This window comes from Stegastes partitus, unplaced genomic scaffold (genome assembly GCF_000690725.1).
Source record: "Stegastes partitus isolate 25-593 unplaced genomic scaffold, Stegastes_partitus-1.0.2 Scaffold250, whole genome shotgun sequence".
NCBI lineage: Eukaryota > Metazoa > Chordata > Actinopteri > Pomacentridae > Stegastes > Stegastes partitus.
In genome coordinates, this window is record NW_007577981.1 from 36,078 (window position 1) to 59,301 (window position 23,224).

General features: G+C 42.9%; 2 protein-coding genes across 2 annotated transcripts; both read left to right on the forward strand.

Annotated features, from left to right (window-relative positions):
- Positions 1 to 548: 548 nt before the first annotated feature.
- On the forward strand, positions 549 to 6,526 carry adamts1 (ADAM metallopeptidase with thrombospondin type 1 motif, 1). The gene is made up of 8 exons (XM_008281887.1): positions 549 to 1,555; positions 2,384 to 2,724; positions 2,817 to 2,949; positions 3,055 to 3,512; positions 3,623 to 3,809; positions 3,938 to 4,116; positions 4,390 to 4,565; positions 4,666 to 6,526. Exons 1-8 carry the CDS (start codon positions 931 to 933, stop codon positions 5,405 to 5,407), a joined length of 2,841 nt encoding a protein of 946 aa, XP_008280109.1. The 5' UTR covers positions 549 to 930; the 3' UTR covers positions 5,408 to 6,526.
- Positions 6,527 to 12,491: 5,965 nt separating this feature from the next.
- On the forward strand, positions 12,492 to 22,742 carry cyyr1 (cysteine/tyrosine-rich 1). Its single transcript, XM_008281888.1, has 4 exons — positions 12,492 to 12,598; positions 16,057 to 16,156; positions 18,135 to 18,295; positions 21,627 to 22,742. Exons 1-4 carry the CDS (start codon positions 12,535 to 12,537, stop codon positions 21,758 to 21,760), a joined length of 459 nt encoding a protein of 152 aa, XP_008280110.1. The 5' UTR covers positions 12,492 to 12,534; the 3' UTR covers positions 21,761 to 22,742.
- The last annotated feature ends 482 nt before the right edge of the window (positions 22,743 to 23,224 follow it).

Genomic DNA, 23,224 nt, shown 5'->3' on the forward strand with positions numbered 1-23,224 from the left:
ACCTCCCCTTCTCCAGTTGCACTGACACTACAACACTGCTCCACATCAGCCACTGCTGCCCGTCACCCTAATTTATACTGGAAGAAACTGAGGTTTAAAAAACGTTACACAGCTCTGTAAGTCAGAAAGTAGAGCACCGAATCAGTGACAAAGCTGGTTTGTATTTTAGCCACTCATATCATACACTTGTGGCACATGTAATGCACTTTGCGTAAATTTATCCACAAGGCTATGATACATATTAATATAATATATTTAGTCAAAATACTATGAGGGGCTGTGTATGTGTGTGTGTGTGTGTGTGTGTGTGTATATATGTGTGTAACTTCTATGACAGGCAAAGCACAGACTGAAGAAGAAAAAGTTTCTCTGCCCAGAGCTCTCTATCCTCCACAATGATTGAAAACGCTCCAGGTCGCTGGTGCGTTTTCGTTGCGCACGGGATTTGGCCCCTCTCAGATCAAAGGGCCCTCAGGAAAGGGGTGGTCCGGGGCAGGGGGATAAATAGGAGGGACCTGCTCTGTTCTGACTGCAAGGCAAGAGCAGAGAACAGAGTAGACGGGCCAGCAGAGCAAGAACCTGCCCCCGAACTTAAAGCTAGAGCGAGAAACTGAGACATCAGAGTTTTGGAGAGAGACAGAAAGAGAGAAAGAGACCTGTTGGAATTTACTGCTGATATCCAGCTTTTATTTTCATTTAATGAAAGGACTTATTTGCAACAAGTCAGACTTGCACATAACTTTTAAAAGAGTTTTGCACTGGATTTGATCCCTTTTTAGACTCTTGTGCGTAATTTTGGGGACAGTTTTGTGGAAGTTCAAAGACTTTTGGTTTGTAGCTCATAGTGGAAACCTTTTAAAGGATTTACTTGCTTCATTATAGAGACTTTATTCTCAATTTATTTTTCCACTTGTCGGATTTCACAGTTACATGATGTGGTTTTTACGCGTCTCCATTGGTTTCATTGCCGCCCTGTGCGTAAACGCAGCGCACAGCTCCTGGGAGGAGAGCACCGTTGTGCCGGTCAGATTAGACCCGGCGGCCCAGTCGGAGAGCGAAACCGAACCATGGCGGACTCCCTCCGCAGAGGAGAAGGAGAAGGAGGCGGAGATGAGGGTGTACCGGTTGGACGTATTTGGCAAGCAGTTGGTTTTGCAGCTCGAGCCTGACCAGACCTTCTTGGCGCCGGGTTTTGTCTTCCACATTGTGGGGACCCCCGAGTCCGAACCGACGCCGGAACCCAAGAGCGGAGTCGAGCCGGGCTGCTTCTTCTCGGGTACGGTGAATGGAGAGGAGCACTCCGCCGCTGCGCTCAACCTGTGCCACGGACTGAGGGGCGGATTCTACTTTCGGGGTGAAGAGTACTTTATTCAGCCCCTCAACTCGAGTGACTTTCTGGGCAGTGAGGAGGATGTCCACCAGATTCGCCGGAGAGGCCGGGCAGCTTTGGCTGAAGAGGGCAGCTCCAAGTGCGGGGTCAACGAGGACGAGGAGAGGGTGCCAAAGAATCTGGAAAACGAAGCCAGTCACGGAGCCCCTAACGCAGACCAGACAGGTAAGGCTGTGCGCATTTCACACACTTTCTCTCATAAACTGAGGGCTAAAATAATCAGAAAGTGGCCAGGGAAACACTGATTTATTCCTTCTGTAGAATCTCGTGAACGATATTCATCTTATCTGAAACTTTGTACCAAGAAATAAGCAAAATGTATGTTCTATAAATCAGTCGTGAATATGCAACCAAACTGCTGTCAGCTGGAAGCGTTCGTGTGCCAGAGGCGCACAGCATGCGCAATGGACTCAGCTACCTTTTGACAGCGCTGTCAGCTCACTACCAGGGAGAAAGAGGGGGGGAGGAAAGTTGAGAGGGGGAGGCAAGCTTCTTTAAGAGGAAAAGAGGAGGGGTGACGGAGAGAGGGGAGGGGAGGTGGGCGGAGGGGCCAGCCAGAGCCCGGTAGCGCTGAGACGTGTAAACTCGTCTCCTGGTACAACTCGCACCGACAGACATTTTTCCCCAGAAAGGATTTTCTCCCTTCGCCCTTTCTCACTCGCATAATTTTCCACCAGAGAAGGTCATTTTAGGAATGTGGACCCCGAGGAGGAGGAGCCGCCGGTGGTGTGACGCTGAGTCACGGCAGCCAGGCTCCTCCAGGCACATCCGGAGCTCTCTGTGGAGAGTCTGTCCCTCTGGAAAAAAATAAAAAACGAGCCTTTGTAGCTGCTATTTAGAACACTGCTGCACAGTTTAGTAGTTAACAAGCTGTTTCAGATAAACTGAATGATTTCTATCAAAATACACAGTGATAATGAGCCCTTAGGCCTGTAATCAGCTCTCATGACCTGTGAACCCAGTGTGGTTTAACCTCTGTGTGTCTCCCCTTAGCCCACCACAGGACCAGGCGTTTTGTTTCCACCCCTCGCTACATGGAGATCATGCTGGTGGCCGACCAGTCCATGGCTGAGTTCCACGGCGCAGGGCTCAAACCTTACCTTTTAACCATCATGGCAGTGGCCTCCCGCCTCTACAGGCATCCCAGCATCCACAACTCCATCAGCCTGGCGGTGGTGAAGCTGCTGGTGGTGTACGAGGAGGAAAGAGGCCCACAGGTGTCATCCAACGCCGCCATGACCCTCCGCAACTTCTGCCAGTGGCAGCGGCAGCACAACCCTCCCAGTGACCGCCACCCGGAGCACTATGACACGGCTGTGCTCTTCACCAGAACGGTAAGTTGGAGTACAAGTGGTGTTCTAACAGAGATAATGGCTCAGAGGTGGAGAAAGAGTGAATTGAATTTTCTGTTTGTCTGTTTCCTCAGGATCTATGTGGGGCCCACTCTTGTGACACTTTGGGGATGGCAGATGTTGGCACAGTGTGCGACCCTGACAGAAGCTGCTCAATTATTGAGGATGATGGACTGCAGGCTTCATTTACAGTGGCACATGAGCTTGGTAAGTAGAAATAAAGGCATGCTCATGTTGTGTAAAATGTATTTAATCACATGCATCACTTACACTACAGGGGCTAAAGTAACTTATTTGTTGTGTGTCCTCCAGGCCACGTCTTCAACATGCCTCATGATGACGCCCAGCTGTGCTCCGGTGTGAACGGTGCCCACTGGGGCTCCCACATGATGGCCTCCACCCTGTCCAACCTGGACCAGCAGCAGCCGTGGTCTCCCTGCTCTGCCCTCATGGTCACCACCTTCCTGGATAACGGCCACGGTCAGTGCCTCCTGGATAAGCCGGTAAAGCCTCAGCCCCTCCCCCAGCCCCTGCCCGGGACGGTTTACGATGCAGACCATCAGTGCCGCCTGACCTTTGGTGAGGACTCTCAGCACTGCCCGGACCTGAGCACCATGTGCACAGCTCTGTGGTGCACTGTGACCACGTCCAACGGTTTGCTGGTGTGCCAGACCAAGAACTTCCCCTGGGCTGATGGGACGCCATGTGGACACGACAGCTTCTGCCTGGCTGGACAGTGTCTCACTAAGAGCCAGGCTGCCAAACACCAGGTAGGAACCAGACCCAGTCTCATCACACTTAACACACAATGTAGATTCCATTTAGAGCACTATATCAAAATCTCAGTTTCTAATTATTTTTACAACTTTGCTGTTTTCAGACTCCTGTTAATGGTGGTTGGGGTGTCTGGGGACCCTGGGGTGACTGTTCCCGAACCTGCGGAGGTGGAGTTCAGTATTCCTTCCGTTCCTGCGACAGCCCTTTGCCCAAGAACGGAGGCAAGTACTGCGAGGGCAAGAGGATCCAGTACCGCTCCTGCAACACAGAAACCTGCCCTGATACCAACGGTAAGAGAAGAAAAAAGCCTTTGAGCTCACAGTTGTGTTTTGATGTACCTCGCATGTTGCTGTGAAAGCTGGCGTGCAGGTCAGGGTACACTAGCAGTAAATCTGACCTCCCACTGTCTCGTTCTCAGGCCTGTCATTCCGTGAAGAACAGTGTCTGGCCCACAACGACATGTCGGCTCAAGTGTCTCTGGGTTCAGGCGAGGGCGTCGAGTGGGTGCCCAAATATGCCGGAGTTTCACCCAAAGACCGCTGCAAGCTGGTGTGCCGAGCCAAGGGGACTGGATACTTCTTTGTCCTCAAATCTAAGGTGAGTGTTGCTGAATGCCACACAATAATATCCACAGGGATAGTGTTTGTCATTTCTCTGTTTGAGAATGATAAACATGCCTTAGTTTGTCTCATAATAGTCCTCCTTGTCCAAACATGCAAGTTCAAGATCAGCTATTGTAATTTCTCTGAGCCCCCGGGCTTCTGTCTCACTAGAAAAAAGGCTTTTACCTTTAGGCCTGAGACTCTTACATAACTGCCGTATTAGACTGTTTGTATAAAGCCTATGTTTTGTGTTTCTCCCTCACCCCAGGTGGCCGATGGAACGCCCTGCAGTCCAGATTCCACCTCTGTTTGTGTCCAAGGCCAGTGTGTCAAGGCTGGATGTGATCGTGTCATCGGCTCTAACCGGCGCTTTGATAAGTGCAATATTTGTGGTGGAGATGGTTCAACCTGCAAGAAAGTATCGGGCTCTCTGGAGCGTTCCAGGTAAATATCCAACAGACTTTTATATTTTATATTTTTTATTGCATAAAAGTCAAAGTCATGTTGTATAGCTAAGTCTGACCGTCATCTGTGTCTGTTTCAGGCCTGGTTACCAGGATGTTGTAACTATCCCTGCTGGTGCCACACACGTGGACGTCAAGCAGCGTGCTCCAGGCAACGGTCGTCATGATAACAGCTATCTGGCAGTGCGTCGCCAGGATGGAAACTATCTGTTAAACGGCGACTACAAACTGATGACCATGGAGACTGACATCGCCCTGCGAGGGGCACTGCTGCGCTACAGCGGCTCCTCCGCCACCCTGGAGCGCCTCCGAAGCTTCGCCCCGCTGCCCGAGCCCCTCACCATCCAGGTGCTGTCCGTAGGAGAAGCCCCGAGGCCCCGAGTTAAGTACAGCTACTTTGCTCCTCGACCCAACAGTGCTGCTTCAGCCTCCAACAACAACGCAGGCCGCCGCCCGTCCATCAATGCCATCCGAGAAGTCGGTGGAGCCGAGTGGACCCTGAGGGAGTGGGGTCCGTGCTCCCAGACCTGTGGAGGAGGCGTCCAGCAGAGAGAGGTGGTGTGTCTGGACTCACAGGGACGTCCCTCCAGAGACTGCCCTGAGGAGCTTCGCCCTTTGGCCTCGCGGTCCTGCGCCTCCCAGTCCTGCCCCTCCTGGCTCCTCGGAGAGTGGTCGGTGTGCTCCAAAACCTGCGGCCGAGGCTTCCGCAAACGTCAGCTGCGCTGCATCGGCCATGACGGGCGCACGCTAACCCACGACAGCTGTGACCCCAAAGACCGGCCACGACCCCTGCTGGAACTATGCAATCAGAGTGCCTGCTAAGGACTGCAACTACGATCGAACCTCCCGTCATCCCAGCATTCAGAAAGACATCAGATTAAAACCGCCTCCCTTTTCCCATAAAAGGGCCGACGAATGTTTACATCCAGAGCAAGAGGGCTACAGGTTTTCATGGCTTCCAATGAGTCCACAGTGATTGTGACTGCCAATATTTACCCATTCCCTCCGACCATTTTGGGGCCAAATGTTGAACAGCAGCAACAAAGACTGACCACAGCTTGCTGCCTGTGTGTCCTCATAGCACAGCAGTCGCACATCTTGTGTCCCATTACGGGGAAGAAGACATTCCTAGTTTCCCTAAAGGAGCATGCTGCTTACCATGCCAATGTCATGCTTATGTGTGTGTGTGTGTGTGAGACTGTGTGTGTGTGTGTGTGTGTGTGTGTGTTAAATTTTTAATATGTGTATATGATGCTTGTCCAAGCTGGGCTGGACAGACAAATAAGGGTTGGGGAGGGGGAGGTTATTGCAGAGTATATAAAGAAACAAATGAAAGAGAATAGCTCATAGTCTACACCCCATCAGGTATGGAAAAATCAGATAGTCATAATGTTTATGTGCAAACTTCAGTCCACATTTATTTATCACAAACCTGAAGCACTTCATCTTTTGTTTTTTGTTTTTTTTGCCAGCGGCACATTGTAACACGCAGTTTCTCTAAATGCCTCAGTACTTTATTCTTAGCCATATCTTGCCTTCGTCTACACAGCCTTCAATGAGGGAACTGTTCAAAGACCAAAGAGGAGTGTGTGTGTGTGAGTGTGTGTACATGTGAGTACGAATGTGTGTGTGTGGAGACCTAAAGAGGGACTTGTCTCCTGCTACTACTTCATAAGTAAGTCTCTCCTGCCTTCTGCGAAGGCACTGTTTTTTTTTTCCAAGTTTCTTTCTTTTCTTTCTTTTTTTTCCTTTTGTACAGAATATCCAAACTTTATTTATTTTTGTACAGCCTGTTAAATATACTCGTGGCTTTTTTTAATATAATTTTTTATTTGTTATTGAGATTACAGAAGGAAGTAGAATATATAGAGTATTTATACAGTGTTTTATATATATATATGGTCCTAGGTTCATGAATAAAGTATCACATTGACTTGTGCAGCTCATGTCTCCAGAGTGGTTTGTCTGTTGGGAGGTGGGAAATGCACTCACTGCTGAAACTCAGTGGTTCGGTTTTCCAGAAGCAATCTGGTGCCACACCAAAAAAAAGGAAAAACAGATCTGTGTCAAGTTATAAAATAAACATATGTTCACATTATTGTTACATGCATCCCATTCTAGCCATATATTATTAATCTTATCTTAAAAGTTTCACATCACTTGTGCTAAATTCAACAACATGGCTCATGCACACTAAATGATTACATTCTTGGGTTGAAGCATGGTGACACTCTGTGGATGATATTGTGATAAGTACGCATACATAGAGAAGAACGGGCTCCATGGATGCATGAGTTATCACAATATCATCCAGCTGCTCGCCATGTTTCAACCCAAGCATGAAGCAGAACCTAAAATGGTAAATTATGTAAATCAGTTTCTGTTCTCTGCATTTTTACAATACAAGTTATGCTAAAACACAAAATGTATCTCATTATATGTAGATAAATAATATATCAGGACATTTGTTTTGATACATTTTATGTCATAGTGGTTTTTGCAGATGATATTGATCCATTTTTAATGTAATGTGACGGCAATAGGCTTCCATCAGTTTCCATCCAAATGTAAATTTCAACCAAATTTACAAAATATTGGTGAAATAAGATGTGAATTTAGGCGTTTATGTTTCAGTTATGTTTTCTTTACTTTAAGGGTGGTGCTAAAAGTAAAGAAAAGAGAAAAAAAACAAGATTAAAAACAGTAGCCTGTAAAGAAACAGCTGCATGGAAACGCACAGCTTGTGACATGAAGCAAATCCCAGATCTTCAAGCTTAACCAGCAAATGCGAAACTTAATCTGAAGCCTAAAATTTAAAGTCTGGCTTTTCAAACAGTCATCATGATGCAAGATTGTCCTCCCTGTGGCTTCTGGCAAAGATGGAAACAAACATACTTGTTGCTTAATCTGAGAGGGAAGAACTTTCTTTAGGGGGCGCTGTTTGACCACCTAGTCAAAATGTGCAGTCATTTTTATGCAATTCAATTTTTATCCACCAGATGGCAGAATATTTCAACTTGTTATCCAATTTTGATCCCCAGTTGTTTTCCCAGCCTGTAAATATGGCAGACAAATCATGCCTATATAGCTTTTAGAGGCCCCAGTTTTATAAACCCATAGTGGCTCGCTATTATGTCTAATACGTCCATATATTTGTTGTACGTACTTTAGTCTGCTGACCCACCTGTTAGCCTCACTGTGAGGTTAAAGCTAATATTGTATATCAACCCAACATTTCTTTTTCCTCCCCCGAAATCAATGTCAAACATACTGCTAGAAGCACAGAACTACAAAATACTTCACCACAGTCCGTTGTTTGTTCCCTGCTGAGTCACTGCACAACATTATTATATATATATATATGACATCCGTTACATTTCATGCTTGTTCGAAACTAAAACTGAGCTGAGTGTCACTTGAATACATTGACGTCACACTGAGTGGCTACTGAGCGACCGTCTTATTTCCTCGCTCTGAAATTGCTCTAATCAAAATGAGACGCTATTTTGGATTCAGCAAACAAGCGCTCATTGTGATGTGGAGCTGCCCGTCATTTACTTTCCGCGACAAATCCGAACAGACGGCGCAGAATCCGGCGTCTTTCCCCTCCAGACTGATAAACCTGGAACAACCCTCAAGACGTCAGTGATGTACTTTGCTTAAGTGCATATAAAATTTGATTGCACCCTTTGCCCCAAACTTCCTTCTCCTTGATACTTCTTTGTGGATATATATTCTCAAGAGATTCCTCCTGAAGTTTCTGGACCCAGTGTCACTAAAAAAGCCCATGTGGCACTTCTGTCGGACCCCGAGGACGATGATCTCCCGCCCTGTCGGCTCCACAGCAGCACAAAGGAAATCATTATCCTCTAATTATAGATGGTTAAGAAAGAAGATTGGCCATCTCTGTAATCTGCGTAATAGCATAATGTGTCACCAGACTTGTAAGCCTAAACAACTGGTCTCGGGGAGGATGTCTACCTGATTTTTTTTTTCTTTCTTTCTTTCTGATGTCACAATTAACAGAAAATCAAAAAGGCAAGAAAGTCGTGCCTACGTTTTTTTTTTTTTTTTACCTGCTTGTTTTTACATGTCTCCACGTCACGTCATTACGGCTTGAAAGAAACATCTGGAAGGCATTATGAATCATCGCTGCTCAATGTGGGTGGCATTTCCGAGAACTAAATTATCTTCATCCTTTTTGCCACCCTTGGTTGCCCGTAAAGTTTGTTTAAATTATGGTAAAACTTGATCCAGTTTTCCTGCTGCAAAAGAAACAGCTTTAATATTTAAAATAAAAAAATAATCTTAATGACTAAAAGCTCATTAGTTCAGTGCAACAAAAAGAGATGGAACACTATTTTATCAGTCCAAATATATGCCTTCATCATTTACTGATAACATCTCTAATTAAATCAAATTTCTTTATACATATGCATCCAGGAGTTAATGAGTACTCCGAGGCTTTGCAGAATTTTGATTTTAAATGATCGGTTTTATGAATGTCACCACATGCAAGCACAATCAGGCCGAAGCGTTCCCAGCACAGAGGGAGGGATGGTGGCCCCTGATGTTCATGTCTAAAGGTGCACTGCTGTTCTTTTAATGTTCAATCTGAGCTGTTTTCCTGCACAAATGTTGCTTTTATCAAATATATGATGTTTTAAATGATGCATGCAAACGTCTGTCACATCTAGTGTTGGGTTTTCTCTGTACTTTAGGTAATTTTAAGTTCATTCAGCTGAGAGTTTAATAAAAGTTCAATAAACTTAAAAGCTGAATCAGCTAGATTATAAAGACAATGCTTACAGACAGAAACTCCTAAACTTAGAACATGTTAAAGAACTTAGAACTCCAACTATTGACACTGTTTTTGTACTAAGAAAATCCAGAAGGCAGCCTCCAGTTACACCTTTGTCCTTTGTCATGCTTAGAATCATTTTGATTATTATGAAACGAGACTTAACGCGTGTTAAAGACTCACAGGAAGCTGACACCATGTCTGTACTACAAAATATTTGAAGAGTCTTGGAAACATTGACCACACCTGTCTAGACGAACTCTTCTCTCGGAAACTGAAAATAGCTCACAAAAATGTGCTTCTGAAAACATTTGAGTCAAGAAACGAGCTCCTGAATCTGTCCTGAGTTCAGATTGACAGTGGTCAAACACCCTGGACAGGTCACCAGTCTATCACAGGGCGACACTTAGAGACAGACAACCAAGCACACTCACATTCACACCTGCGGACAATTTAGAATCACTAATTAACCTCAGCGTGTTTTTGGACTGTGTGGGAGGAAGCCGGAGAACCCGGAGAGAACCCACGCTGCACGGGGAGAACATGGAGACTCCACGCAGAAAGATCCTGGGCGTCCTCACCGGGACTGGCAACCTTCTTGCTGCGAGGCAACGATGCTAACCACCGAGACACCTTGCAGCCCATCGACAATGGTGAAAGTTTTTTTCTTTTAGTTTTCAGAGGCATCAAGTAGCAGCTGGACACCTCTCATTTGCATAAAGTAGCCAAAACATTAGCTTTATGCAAATGAAGAGCAGGAAATGCAATGTCTCTCGAAACACAACACTATGCTCCCAGAATGCATTGCGCTACTGCTGACATCGAAGCTCAAAAATGGCTAAAATCAATGGACAATGCATCATGGGAAATCTGCTAATTTTGTGTCTTTAGTGATTTGTGAGAACTTTCAGCAGTTAATTCATTCAACTCATTATTTTAAGTTAAAATTGCCTCAAGATATCAGACTTTTAATTCAGCATTTAAATTCCGATTAAGTAGAAATGAGCCAGACTTATATATTTACACTGAGTAAACTCGCAAAGATGAGTTGATCTGGGTGAAAACGAGCACCCAGAGGCTCCTGTTAGCTCGCTGTTCCTACCAGCAGGATACTGAAGCTGCAGAGGACCTGAAGGCCTCGACACCAACACAGAGAGGAAGATTTCACTCCATCAAAACTACAAAGGCTCTAATCTTATCAAGCGTGTGTCCCGGCTTCTGCTGTGTGTGTCTGAGGTGGTTTGACATGATAACTGAGGCGTTAATGGGATGAAGGTTTCAGGTTTCCTCATCCCTGACTTCATTTGGCTCCGGGGCAGATTTATAAACCCAGCAAGAAGCCGCTCGGTGTAATTTGGGGAGCAGAGAAAACAGCCCTGAGTAACATATTGTCATCCAGGTGTGAAGACAGACTGGTTCCTCTTTCATCTCATCAGTCGTGATGTGAGGAAGCACAAGGACTCTGCTGGAGAGGAGACCTGCACGGGGACGCGCACGCATGCACGTAAGTTTAAACCAGCGCGTTTGTTCTCATGTTGCGTCAAGTCAGTCACGCTTTACAAAAAGGAAGAAATGAAAATAAAAGCACCAAGGACATGAAAATTCATTAAATATAACTCTTTACTATTATCAGTAGAAAATTGTTTTTCTAAATAGAAATATGAAGTCGTGATGTACTGTAAAAAATGAAGCAGTTTTTAACGAGAATTTAAATATTTGTAAAATTAGTTTAAATATTTTTTTTGACAGATTTTCCCTGTCTTGTTAAATTATAGATAACCTCATCAGTCCTCTTCATCAATCAGAATTCTTCATAAATAGTCATGTTTGACCAAAAAAAAAGAAACTATTTCTGCTGTATTTAAAGCCACAACAGATACGGTTAGTTTACAGATATTTGCCATTATTTGAAAGAAAAATCAGACAAATTAAAAATTTTAAAAGTAAGTAACTGTTAAACTGTTGTTTTACAGATTTTCTCTCATAATCTGACAGGGAAAAAAACGTATTAATTTACATGTTGACTGTAAAAAAAATATAGTGAAATGGCAAATAAAATAAAATAAAAACAATAACAGGTGGAAAGAAAAATCTGATATATTAAAAAATAAAAAAGTAACTGTTAAACTGTCCTTTTATGTTTTCTTTCTGGTAATATTATTCAAAAATACATGTTCATTAACATGTTGTCTGTAGAAAAATACCTAAAATAGCAACAAAAAAGAAAACAATCTGTATTTTTACAAATGACAGTTTGTTCTTTTACAGTGTGACTGTAAAATACCTTGTTTTACTGTATTTAAAGTAGCTAAAAAATATTATACAAACATAGCTGACGAGATTTTTGCTGTTTCCCTTCACAGAAACTGAGCTTTTTTTTTTTCCACAATTTGGGAAATGTGTTAAAAATCTTAGCATGGGGCTGATTTTGATCTGGGTGGTTTAAAAAGTAAGTCGTTGAGGATTCTGGAAACTTCTTTACAACTATGATATGAATTTCTATCGTTGTTATATTTTTATTTCCTTTATTATTTATTAATATTTATTTCTTATTTAAATTTAACTTTGATTCTTGTACTATTAGTTATTTTTTACTTTTAGTTACTATATTCTACTCTATATTTATTGTTGTTGTTGTTGTTTTTGCACCAACCCACCAGAACAAATTCCTCGTATTGTATGAACTATACCTTGCAACAAATCTGATTCTGATTCTGATTGTTTTCTATTTTTATGGCTCTATTTCCGCTTTTACTTTAAAAGTATCCACCGGAAGCTACCCGTGTCGTCATTTCTGACTTGACGCCGCTCTCTCTCCCCTCAGTGTAAACTCAGCAGGGTAATTTGAGCAAACGGGGGAGGGGAGGGGAATAAAACCCTGAGCGATCGCTCTCTCTGTCGGAGGTGTGGGAACAGGACGCGGCGGAACAGACGCTCACACGTGGAGGAACAAACGGAGCTCCACTTTGAACAAGTCCCAGCGAGTCTCCACACCGGTGAGGAGGTTCAAGAAAATCAAAACCATGCTGCTGCTGGAGAAGGAGACAAATAGGTGACCGGAGCAAGAAGAGGAAAGAAGCGGCTTTTTTTTAATTATTATCTTCTGACACTGATTGAGAAAAACTGGAAAGTGGGCGCAGAGGAGATCATGGAAAACCCCTGGAGGAGATGGAGGTGGCTGAGGAGCTCGCTGCTGCTGTGTTTATTCTCTGGTGAGTTAGAAATCAAGAATATCATTTGGATCCAAGTTGGGGGGGAATGGTTATAAAATTCAGGTGATTTATTTACATTTTTTTAGATGCATTTGGAGCAACATTGAGGTAAACAAGTAAACAAATAAAAACTTGTGGTACAGTGTTGCTGTGGAGGGGGGAGGACTAAAGCCTGGGTGGGTTTGTTGGAGGGGGGTGAAGGACATAGTGCCATTGTCTCCCAGCGTGTGGAGAGACAGGAGCCAGGACCTCAGAGGACCACCCAGACAGAGCTGAGCAGCAGTCTGCCTCTGGGACCTCCTATTGACACCAGCAGCTTTTTATGTTCAATTAAAAAGGTGCATCCCCTCCTTCCTCCTCCTTCCTCCTCCTCTGCTACAAGAAATCATCAAAAGTTTGCAGGAAAAAACACTTTCTGCTCATGATGTCATTCAGTTTTCTCTCTTGCATCCTAACTTTTTTAAACAAACACCCTCTTATAGTAATAAAAAGCCACTTTCTACCTGTGTTTTTTAAACCCCCTCGTGCTCCACACGCCTGGAGGCACACATCGTTCTGAGTGATTGCTGAGAGAACCCAGATCCCAACACACACATGTGCTTCTCTGCTTGTTTTTCTTTGCAGCGCTCTTCATTTGAAGTGATTGTGAAACACTCCAGCCTTTCCTTTCTATACGCAAAAAACAAATATTGCAGCAAAAAAAAAAGAAGCCTTCCAGATGAGAAGTGTCTCGTGTCGTGGCAGCAGGTTGGGGCGAGTACACAGAGAGGCCCAGCTGTGTGTACAATGCTTTTGAATGAGTTGAGAGGAGGGGTAATAAACCACATTAATCACACGCACAAAAGCATGTAATAGATCCTTTTCCAGTGCCACGTCGGCTCAGGGCACTTGTCGGAGTGCTAAATGTGAAATCCTCATGCCGGATCATGGATTGCGTGGACGCACAAGTGGTAAAGCTCTTAAATCACGTCAAATTGATCCAAACACATGCGCGTCCCACTGTATCCTAATGATCCCCCACTCCAGAAGGAATTAATTCAGCCGCTGCGTGGCCGAGGCTCACGATCCGAGTCCATCGTGTGTTGATTTTGCCGCTCTGTGCCCCTGAGGACCCTTTAACATCCGTGTTGCTGCTAAAGGAGCACTCCAGCTATTTATTACTGCATATTCATAAAGCTGGAAGGGACTCGGCGGAAACAGATCTTTTAAAAGACTTGAGTGAAGCAGCAGAAGTGGAGAAATCCTCACTTTTAGTGTTTTAGAGTGGATGAAGCTCCAAAAACAAAAGAGCATGCACTTCCCAGAATGCAACTTTGCCTCATAGATGACCGTAGTTTTCAAATTCAGTGCAGCTTGTTTGGGGAAAAAGTGCAATTTGCAGAAGCCAAAACGACCCTGATGAGTGAAAGAAAGCTTTCAAAGGCTGAATGAACTTAGATGAGAAATTGGTGGGAATAACCCTTTAAATCTACATGATTTGTTAAATTTGAAATCAAATCTGCGTCCGTGTCTCGTTTAGTTCTGCAACCAACTGCTATTTTCCTGATTAATTAAATGAAATCTTGACAGAAATGCCAGGAAATGGTGATAAATGGCAGGTTTAATTACAGGTTTGACTGTCAGGCAACACAAATTGGCATCTGCAGGATGTATTTGTTATTTTTGTCTGATTAATCATCCGGAACCCAGAGATCCAAAGATTACCGTCACTGAAGGAAAAAAGAAAAAAAAAAGTCAGTGGAACCAGTGGATGTCCAACAATAATGAAGTAGAAGATGTTTTGGAGTTTATGTTGAAAGGGGGCAACCGAGCATCAGATCGAGATTACGCTCACATTAAAAAAAAAATCAAGTCAAATTTTTTTATTTTTTACTGTAAATTCACAAGAATAGTTATTTTACAAATATTGGCTGCAATGTTTCCCAAAAAGAAAAAAAAAACACATGTATTAAATACTGAAAAATGGTAAATAACTGTTTTTTAACAGTTATTTTTACAGATTTTCTCTGTTTTGTAAACATTTTTCAGATAATTTTTTTGTAAAATGACAGAAAATAAAATTTACATGTTGACTGTAAGAAAACAACAACAACAACAACAAAAAACAGGCTAAGATTTTGACTAATGTCCACATCAACAAGTGTTTACAAATGGTACTTACATAGAAATAATTAAAATAAATACATAAATAAATATGCTTCTTTGGCTCTGGAGCTCTTTCTAGTAACATCCAATCAACACTGAAGGAAAAAATCTTTTAATTACACATGTATGTATATACATAACACATGTTTTAAAACAAAAGCTGTTGGAGTTTGTGTTACTTGAACATTTTGACACAGATTTCCATTTTTGCTGGAACTGTTTTGATTTTAAATATCAGTTATCGCTCTTCTTGATTACCACTGAAACATTTTGATTTTGCTCAAACAGCAGCTACATTTTTAATCTACAAATTGTTTGAGCTCAAAGCAAAATCCGGCACCTTGGTTCCTTCTCCGTCCACCAAGTTTAGTCCCTTCTAGACACTCAGACCCTGTTAATTTGTCATCAACATAAAAAAGGAAGACAGCTCTGGTGTCTGATTGTCTTCTTAATTCATACTAGATTTGTCATATTCAGCCTACGGTGTTTGATTCATCTGGATTTACTCCTTCAGTCACCTCGCACATTAAAAAATAAATAATGCATGTTGGGTTCTAACTAGCGCAGCAGTTACCTGGTAACAGTCATCTTTGTTTTAGATTGCACATGTGATCAGGAAGCTCTTCTTATTTGGGATTGTGAACTGAATTAAAAAATAAACATAAAAATGACTAAACCGGACACTTAATAAGGTGCAGCTTTGGAACTTTTGTGTTTTTCAGACAAAATGGATGAATTAAAAAAAGCTCCCAGCTGGAGATGTAATATCCCCGCGGTTTTTAATTTGTTCTGGCTGATATGAATAATAATAAAAAAAATATTAAAACCCTCATGGTTGTGCAGGCTAGCGGGGTTGGCTGGCTTTATTGGAACAAAACCCAAGGTTCCTCTGTGAGTTCTTTCCCCAGACGGCCCGCAGGTATTGATGGCTTATTTTTAAAACAGGCCTCTCCGGTTCTCTGCGCTCCTAATAAATCACCTCTTGATGCCTTTAAATCTGCCTTTAAAGGTATAAATAGCAGCCGCCGGCGGAGGTCGCGCGCTTTGAGCTTACTTCATGAAAGGTGTCATTATAGAAGTTTTTTTTTTTCTCTCTCTCTCCGTCAGGGGAAAGGTTGAAAACATCGCCACGGTAACAAGACCCGGCTGGACAGTTTCTATTATGAGCGGACACCTATGACTTCTTGGATTATAACGGCGTCATAGAATCATTTAACCCTGTTCGCAAAAACTGTCGATTAATTTGCTGAAGAAACTTTCTGACAGGCTTCATCCTGCATTAGCTGCTTCTAATGAGTGTGTGTGTTGTTCAGGTGGCGGCGAGGCCCAGTGTGAAGGATGTATAGAGTACTGCTGCGACGGATCTCCACCTTTCTGCTGCTCCTACTACGCCTACGTGGGGGACGTCCTCTCGTAAGTTAACGCAAGAACACAACAAGGAATTTAAGATGGTTTTTTTTGCTTCTATCAACACCAAACTATGACCTTTCTTGCGGGGCACATAAGGATGTTTTCCACCTTTTGAGTGTGTTCTTGCCTCTTCAGGGCTATTTTAGGGGGAGAAAATGGTTCCTACTCTGGGTTAAGTACTCCTCAACGCCGATTAAATCCAGAGACGAGCGCTATTTTTCTGCCCCCAAGTCTATTTTGAGCGCCCTCATCTCCTCCGTCCTCGGATGCAGAAATCGATCTTCCATCTTGAAAGATTTCTGTAAATGCATCTCGAGGAGAGAGAGGAGACGCGCCGGTGTGTATCCTTATCGTTCTACTTAACGAGATTAGTGGATTAGCGAGATACGTTGAGCTTGAATCCAGGCTTTTAACGTGGCTGGATCGCCATGGTAACAGATGCTGCACTGCTAACCTGATATTCTAGTCGGAACCCTTTCACCAAGTCATTTTAAGTCATATGGACTCCTCGCTAAGGGAATATTTTATATTTGAAAACCTGTTGAGCTCTGTTTGCATCTCTGGTGGAAGGGAGTAAGGCGTGAGGAGAGGAGACAAGGAAAGGAATCGAAGATATACCACTGAGAAATGACATGAGGGGCTGATGTTCTTTGATTTATCTTGTCTCAAATGTAAAAATTTGCCATGTAGGCGAACAAAACAACAGCCAACCGGTATGTTATGTTTCATACGTACTCGTGAAGATGGAGTTACATCAAGTAGCTGCCATTTATTGTTTTTTTTTATGTTGAGCTCGACGTCTTCACAAAATTATTGTGTCACCTTGAGATGGATCCTACTCCTAAAATGGAAACAGAAAAGCTCCTTCTAAATTTCCTGTAAATGTTCTTGCCATTAAAAGATGTCTGCTCTCGTCTTGTACTATAAAGTCAGTGGAATCAGAAGCTCTCCTTAAGCCACTCCCCCAAAAATGCACCTCATTCAGAAGTTTCTCTGAAATTCTGTTCCCTGTACAGGCCAAAAATACCCTCTTTATGATGATTTCTACGTAACATAACTGATAAAGAGCTCAACCTTCTGCCTCCACCATCTCCGTCTGTGAGCACGTCTAAATATAGCAAAATGCAGACGCTGTCATTAACAAATCTGTTCATCAGACACCTTTGTGAGGATAAAACAGGGTCTGACTCAAGGTCTCCGTGCAGCTGCCCGGGCTTTAACAGCCGTGGTTGCCAGGAAGCCTCAATTATCTCTGTCAGATCACGATCGAATCGCATGCGCTGTGTCGGGAACTTGTTGGAAATGAGAGTTCTCTGAAATACACGGAAATGTGTGCTTCTTAAAGGGGAGGGAAGAGCGACGAGGGGTTTCAAAAATGTAGTGGTTTGGACATTTTAGAGAAAGATCAGCACAGATATGTACGGGTTTAGCAGTCAGACAGCTAACTGACACAGCAGCTGTTCCCAAACATGCAGGAAACCCTTCAGAAGATCTGACCTTTCACCTCTCGCTGCCATTACTCAGCACTGCTGCTTCAGCCGCTTCCCAGACCTCCCATTTTCGTTTAGATCAAACCCAGGATTATTTAGGTAACTGCTTCACTCTGGGGATGTTAATTGCACACTTGTAGTAATCTTGAATGAGTGGGAAACATCAGAACGCGCTGCTCCTCCAAGCAGTGACACGCTGACTAACGCTGCGAAGGAAGACGTAACAAACCTGTCAGCGATGAGTCTTCTTCTATTTTTTCGGCGCCAAATCACCGACTCCTCTGCAGCGCACGCACACACACAGGTCCTGTCGCGCTGTCGCACGACTCGCACACGATTCGCACAGCTGAGTTACATCAGATGCCACAATTCATCTCCATGGCAGCGACTTGGAAGTGTTGGTGTCTGTTGGAGACAGCTGCCTGCTCTCACTCAGCTGGGTGGCTCACTGTGCAAGTGGTTTCACTTTTTTCTTTTTTTTTCTCTTCCAGGGGCACTGCCATCTCCGGGATCGTGTTCGGGGTGGTGTTTTTGATGGGGGCGGTGGCGGCCCTGTTCCTCTGCGTGTGCATGTGCATGAAGAATGGGCGTGGCGCGCGGGTCGGCGTCTTCAGCACCTCCTACATCAACACTGTGACCCAGGGCTACCCAGGTGGGCCAACACACACAAGCACACTAACTATACAACACACCCTGAAAGACTGGTTTCTACTGGTTTGGTCAATGATTTAACATGAACCCTTTGCCTGAACAACCATTAGTTAATGATCTGAGCACTGGTTAATTAATAAATGAGACTTTTTTTGAGTAAAGCATTCGTTGCAGCTATGATTTAAAGTCTCAAACTTGCGGCCTGCGGGTCATTTGAGGCCTGCGGGATGATATTTTGTGGCCCCTACTTGACATCAAAGTTTATTGTTAGTGTGGCCTGCGCATTTTTTTTTACCTGCATGAGTCGTTGCCCTGGATGTTGTATTTACCTTTTCGCTTGTGGTCTACCGTAGCTCAGGCTCGTGACAGCAACGTGAATTAGCAACGTGAGTAACTTGAAGCATGATTTAGGAGTGTCAGTGATTGGAGAGAAAATCTATCCTGTCACCCAGTGCAAATGCGTTTCTTTCGATTTGTGTGAAAAGCTCTTCTCCACCGTGAACTTTTATAAGTCAAAGTACACGTCTAAACTTACTGATCTTGAAGCCATACTGAGGGTCTCAACTGCTTTTTCCGTCAAGCCAAATGTGGCTCAGCTGAGTAGGTAGGAGTAGGTAAGAAGAACCTTTCATGTTCAGAATTGTTATTAATAAAGATTGAGAAAATTACCCAGACTCTATCTCCAGCGGCCCCTGGGTAAGTTGAAAGCCCTGATTTAAAGGAAGAAGAAGAAGCTTTATTGTCATTGTACACGAAATACAACTAAATTTAATTTAAATATCACCTTTACAGCAGCTAATATGGCCACATGTCTAAGAAAAAAAGTTAAAAGGTGATATAAATAATAAAATAGCAATAAAATATTAAATAAATACTCTATTGAAAGAATTACACACCCCAAAATAAGCAGCGATAAATATTTGTTCACATTAATAAATGATAAACTCATGTTCATAAAGAATTAATTACGAGTAAAAAACCTTAAACCAAATAGTTTTGGGTCAAGGATTTTTTTTATAGCAGTGGTGTAAAAACACATTTACTCAAGAATTATACTTAAATATGAGTTATTTCCATTTCATGCTGCTGTATTCTTCCATTTGAGTATGTTTCAGAAATTTCTTCTCACATACATTCATCTGAAGGCTTTAGTTACCTTTAAGATGGAGATTTTACACAATAGATGTTACAGTGAGCTTAAGATTAAACCAGTGTTGAGTCAGGCTCACATTTCAGACGTCTCCACCAAATAGTGTTTTTTTTTTTAAACTCTAAAAACTCCTTACATGGTTTGATTTCATATTAAGATTTGAGGACAAAATACACATTTGGGTGTCAGACCTTTTGTTCTTTTCTCTTTCCCCTCAGCTCTACCTGCTGTCTCTGTGTATAAAACTGCATATAAAATATCTCCACCTGCAGCAGCTCCAACATTAACATGCTGCTGACACACTGATGCATCACTATAAATAATGTACTGATTTCATACATAATATCAATCACACAGACCAACCTGGACTTTAAGTTTTAATTATCATGTTCTTTTACCTCAGGAGGATTTTTCATGTACTTGTAATCGGGGATTTTCATGCCTGTTTTGTCATTTTTAAGTAAAGGATGTGAACACTTGTTCCACCACTGGACCTTATTAGAACCATTAAATTATTAAAGCTTTGCTCAATTATTTGTTGCTTATCTGTAAAGTATGAATAAATGATTTGTATTATTTACGCAGCATATTGCATCAGGAAGTGATTTTTAACTTGTTGGTTAGTGTCCATGTAATGATTAACTACACTTCACACACAAAGCACAGATTATATGACAGTGAAACCTCATCTTCTGTCCTCAAGAGACCCGAGCTGAATAGAAAACAGCAAATGCAAACAATATGTTACGGGGTCCACCTTGGCCTCGAGCAATGTTCCTCAACACAAAGAGGATTATTTTCCACATGTAACAGCCCAAACTTCACCGTGACCTCTATTCAATCCTCGTAACTGCTTTTTGAAAAGTCTCATAACTGCCTCTCATTTTTTTTTACCTTCTATGTTTTCTTTTTCTGCTCTCGCTCTTTACTGTCTGTTACACTTTGTTCCCACTTAAGGGGAGTAAACGGTGACAGTGTACATGGTCCTCACAGGTACACCGTCTGAGCATCGGTGCACTGTGACACGCTCCCCAGACCCGGGACTGTTAGTTTATTTTCTGGGGCTTATCATTTATTTATCGTGTTTCATTCTCCTCTGCGTATCGCCTTCATGCTACGCTGGACGGGCGCTTTTCACGCTGCCCTCCAGCGCTGATCATGTTTCATGTACATGCTGCTCGACGTGATGCAATATGAATGCGTGTGCGCCGCATGAAGCGACAGTGATATGAATTATTTCCTGTTTTTATGCGAGATGCTGCTGTGCTATTATTTTCCTCCTCCAGTGGCACAAAGATGAGCAGCTCTGCATGTTTATTTTATTTCACAAGAGCTTACAATAAAGCCACTGCCCAACAGCTATTGCACTGTATAATCACCACCAAGGACCAAGAAGTGAACCCTCTGGGACTCCCTTCCATCTCCCATCAGGCACTGCTCTGACCTCCACACGTTCAAGTCCCTTTTAAAAACTCACCGTTTCAAGATCACTTTTAATGTTTAAGTGTTTTTTTTTTTCTTTACCTGCCTTCTATACCTTGCTTTTTGTCTGCTTTTTATTCAACTTGTTTTTATCGTACACCCTGTTAAGCGACTTTGAGTATCTTGAAAAGCGCTTTACAAAATAAATGTATTATTATTAATAGTAGTAGAAGGCTTTTGTGTTGCAGTCCCTCAGTTTGGAGTCACTTAAGTCATCTTTTCTTTCATGTGTACTACAGGACAGTGCATATTAATGATCATGCAATCTCAATAGTTTACAAAAGGTTGAAAAAAAGACACAAAATTCACAAAAAGCCAAATTCCAACAAGAAAAACACACATAAAAGAAAAACATACAAGGATACAGACATATAAAATAAAAACAAACAACCTTGTTTTGCCAAATTATTAGTTTCCTTGATGAAACTGATGCAATGTGATCAACAAAACAGCTTTTTACTGCCTCATCCATTGTTATTCTGAGGCCCTTTCTTTCAGATGATGCATTTTCTCAATTGAGCCACTAGAGGGCGCAACCGTTCTGTCAAAGTCCCTGTAAAATCAGGCCAGGTAGCCTGAACTGAGGTCGGCCTCGTTAAACATGGAAGAAGTGTGACATTTGTAATTATTGCATGAGAAATAAAAGCTTTTAACCACCTTGCAGATGCTAATCTTACTTTATTTTTTTACTTGAATTCAGGCCCTCCACCTCCGTACACCTACGACTACGAGATGTACCCCCCGTCCCTGCACCCCCCACCCTACACCCCAACCCAGCCTCGGCCGGCCAACTACTCCCCGCCTCCTCCTTACCCCGGCTGCACCCGCAAGTGAATCCCTGCTGCACATCGGCTCTATTGGCCTGGACTCGGAGATGCCTGCAGAGATTCTAAAGCAGCGCCGTGACCCAAAATTTCCACATTAAAACATAAAGAGGGAGCCAGTGCGGTGTTATTCAGCCTGCCAGAACACCCTGTTCAGTGTCACCGCGGTTCTGCTGCTCCGTAGTGGAGCAAACGGTGGGAAAATAATCACTTAACAAAATGTGGGTCAGGACAGCCAAAGAACGTCCCATCACGTCTGATAGACTTAACTGTCGGCGGCCCTGCTGGCCTGCAGCTGGTACTTTTTGCTCGCTAATAACCAATATTCTTATCTGTTCCCGCCTGTGCACATCAAAGCCAGCGCACCGCTTTGATGAAGGTGAAGACCACTTTTGTCAGCACGGAGGGGAACCTCGCATCACTGGAGGGGAAAAAAAAAAGACTTTCCAGGACACAGTGTAGACTCTGCTTTTATGGAAAGTTATCCATTTTCCCCTCCTTTTGTTTTTTTTTTTTTTTAAAACTGTGTCACTGGCTGAGGTGGAAGTTGATGATTAAAGCCGTTTTAAACAAGTCAGGTCTGGACCTGTCACACGTAGACACAAAGACTGGAACATAATGCATAATCACGCTGACCTAAATGGCACGGAGGACTTGAAAGGACTGGGCTGTTGGTAATGAACTGGTTTTTATTGCCTTACTTGAAACAATGAGGAGGAGGGGGACTGAACCGGGGGTCACACTGAAACAGAAAAATGTAAATCTTTGTGCTTTTTTTTTTTGAAAGATTCTTGAATAAAAAATTGTGAAGCGTTATTCGTTGCAGTCGGAGGATGACTGAGCTTAACTGAAAGTGTTCTCACTGTGCTGTGACTGATTCATGTGATCTGTGAATGATGGAAGGGATTTAACCGTATAAATAATGTCGGGTAAATAATTGTTTCCTTACTGTTTCAGTGGCTGTGTTGTAAATTAAAGATGTTTTTAAGTATGAACATTGACTCTGGTTTCCATTTAATGATATGAAGAATCAATAATGCATGTGTTCCACTGAAGTCTCATTTGCCATACACTTTGCCATTTACTACCATAGTTTACAGTGAACCATGAAAAGGATTTAGTACGTCTCAATACATAGCATGCCCCAAACAGCTGGATGTCGTACTACATCTAGCTGGTTTTTGCAGGTGCATTGTTTTCTGGCCACGGTCATCTGCACAGTAACAATATGGTGTCTCGTATGAATATAAACAGCTGGTTCATTTCACATTACAGACTGTAACTGTCAACGTTTAAGGCACAATATTATGATCAAGCAGTGTGTCCCAGTTGTGTGCATTCTGCAGGAAAATGTGTGTTTTGTAAGGACTATGATACAGCAGTGTGTCCTTAAAGTAAGAAGAAACTGCATTTGGAATTGAGCCACAGTTTGTGCCTTCGGTTGGTTGAGGAGCACACAGATCATTAAAACATT

Excerpts from the sequence above, each read along its gene's own strand:
- adamts1 (XM_008281887.1), top strand. The coding sequence starts at position 931 with ATGATGTGGTTTTTACGCGTCTCCATTGGTTTCATTGCCGCCCTGTGC. Across the intron at positions 1,556-2,383 it reads CCCTAACGCAGACCAGACAG|CCCACCACAGGACCAGGCGT; the intron begins GTAAGGCTGTGC and ends GTCTCCCCTTAG. Across the intron at positions 4,566-4,665 it reads GGCTCTCTGGAGCGTTCCAG|GCCTGGTTACCAGGATGTTG; the intron begins GTAAATATCCAA and ends TGTCTGTTTCAG.
- cyyr1 (XM_008281888.1), top strand. The coding sequence starts at position 12,535 with ATGGAAAACCCCTGGAGGAGATGGAGGTGGCTGAGGAGCTCGCTGCTG. Across the intron at positions 12,599-16,056 it reads GCTGCTGTGTTTATTCTCTG|GTGGCGGCGAGGCCCAGTGT; the intron begins GTGAGTTAGAAA and ends TGTGTTGTTCAG. Across the intron at positions 16,157-18,134 it reads TACGTGGGGGACGTCCTCTC|GGGCACTGCCATCTCCGGGA; the intron begins GTAAGTTAACGC and ends TTTCTCTTCCAG.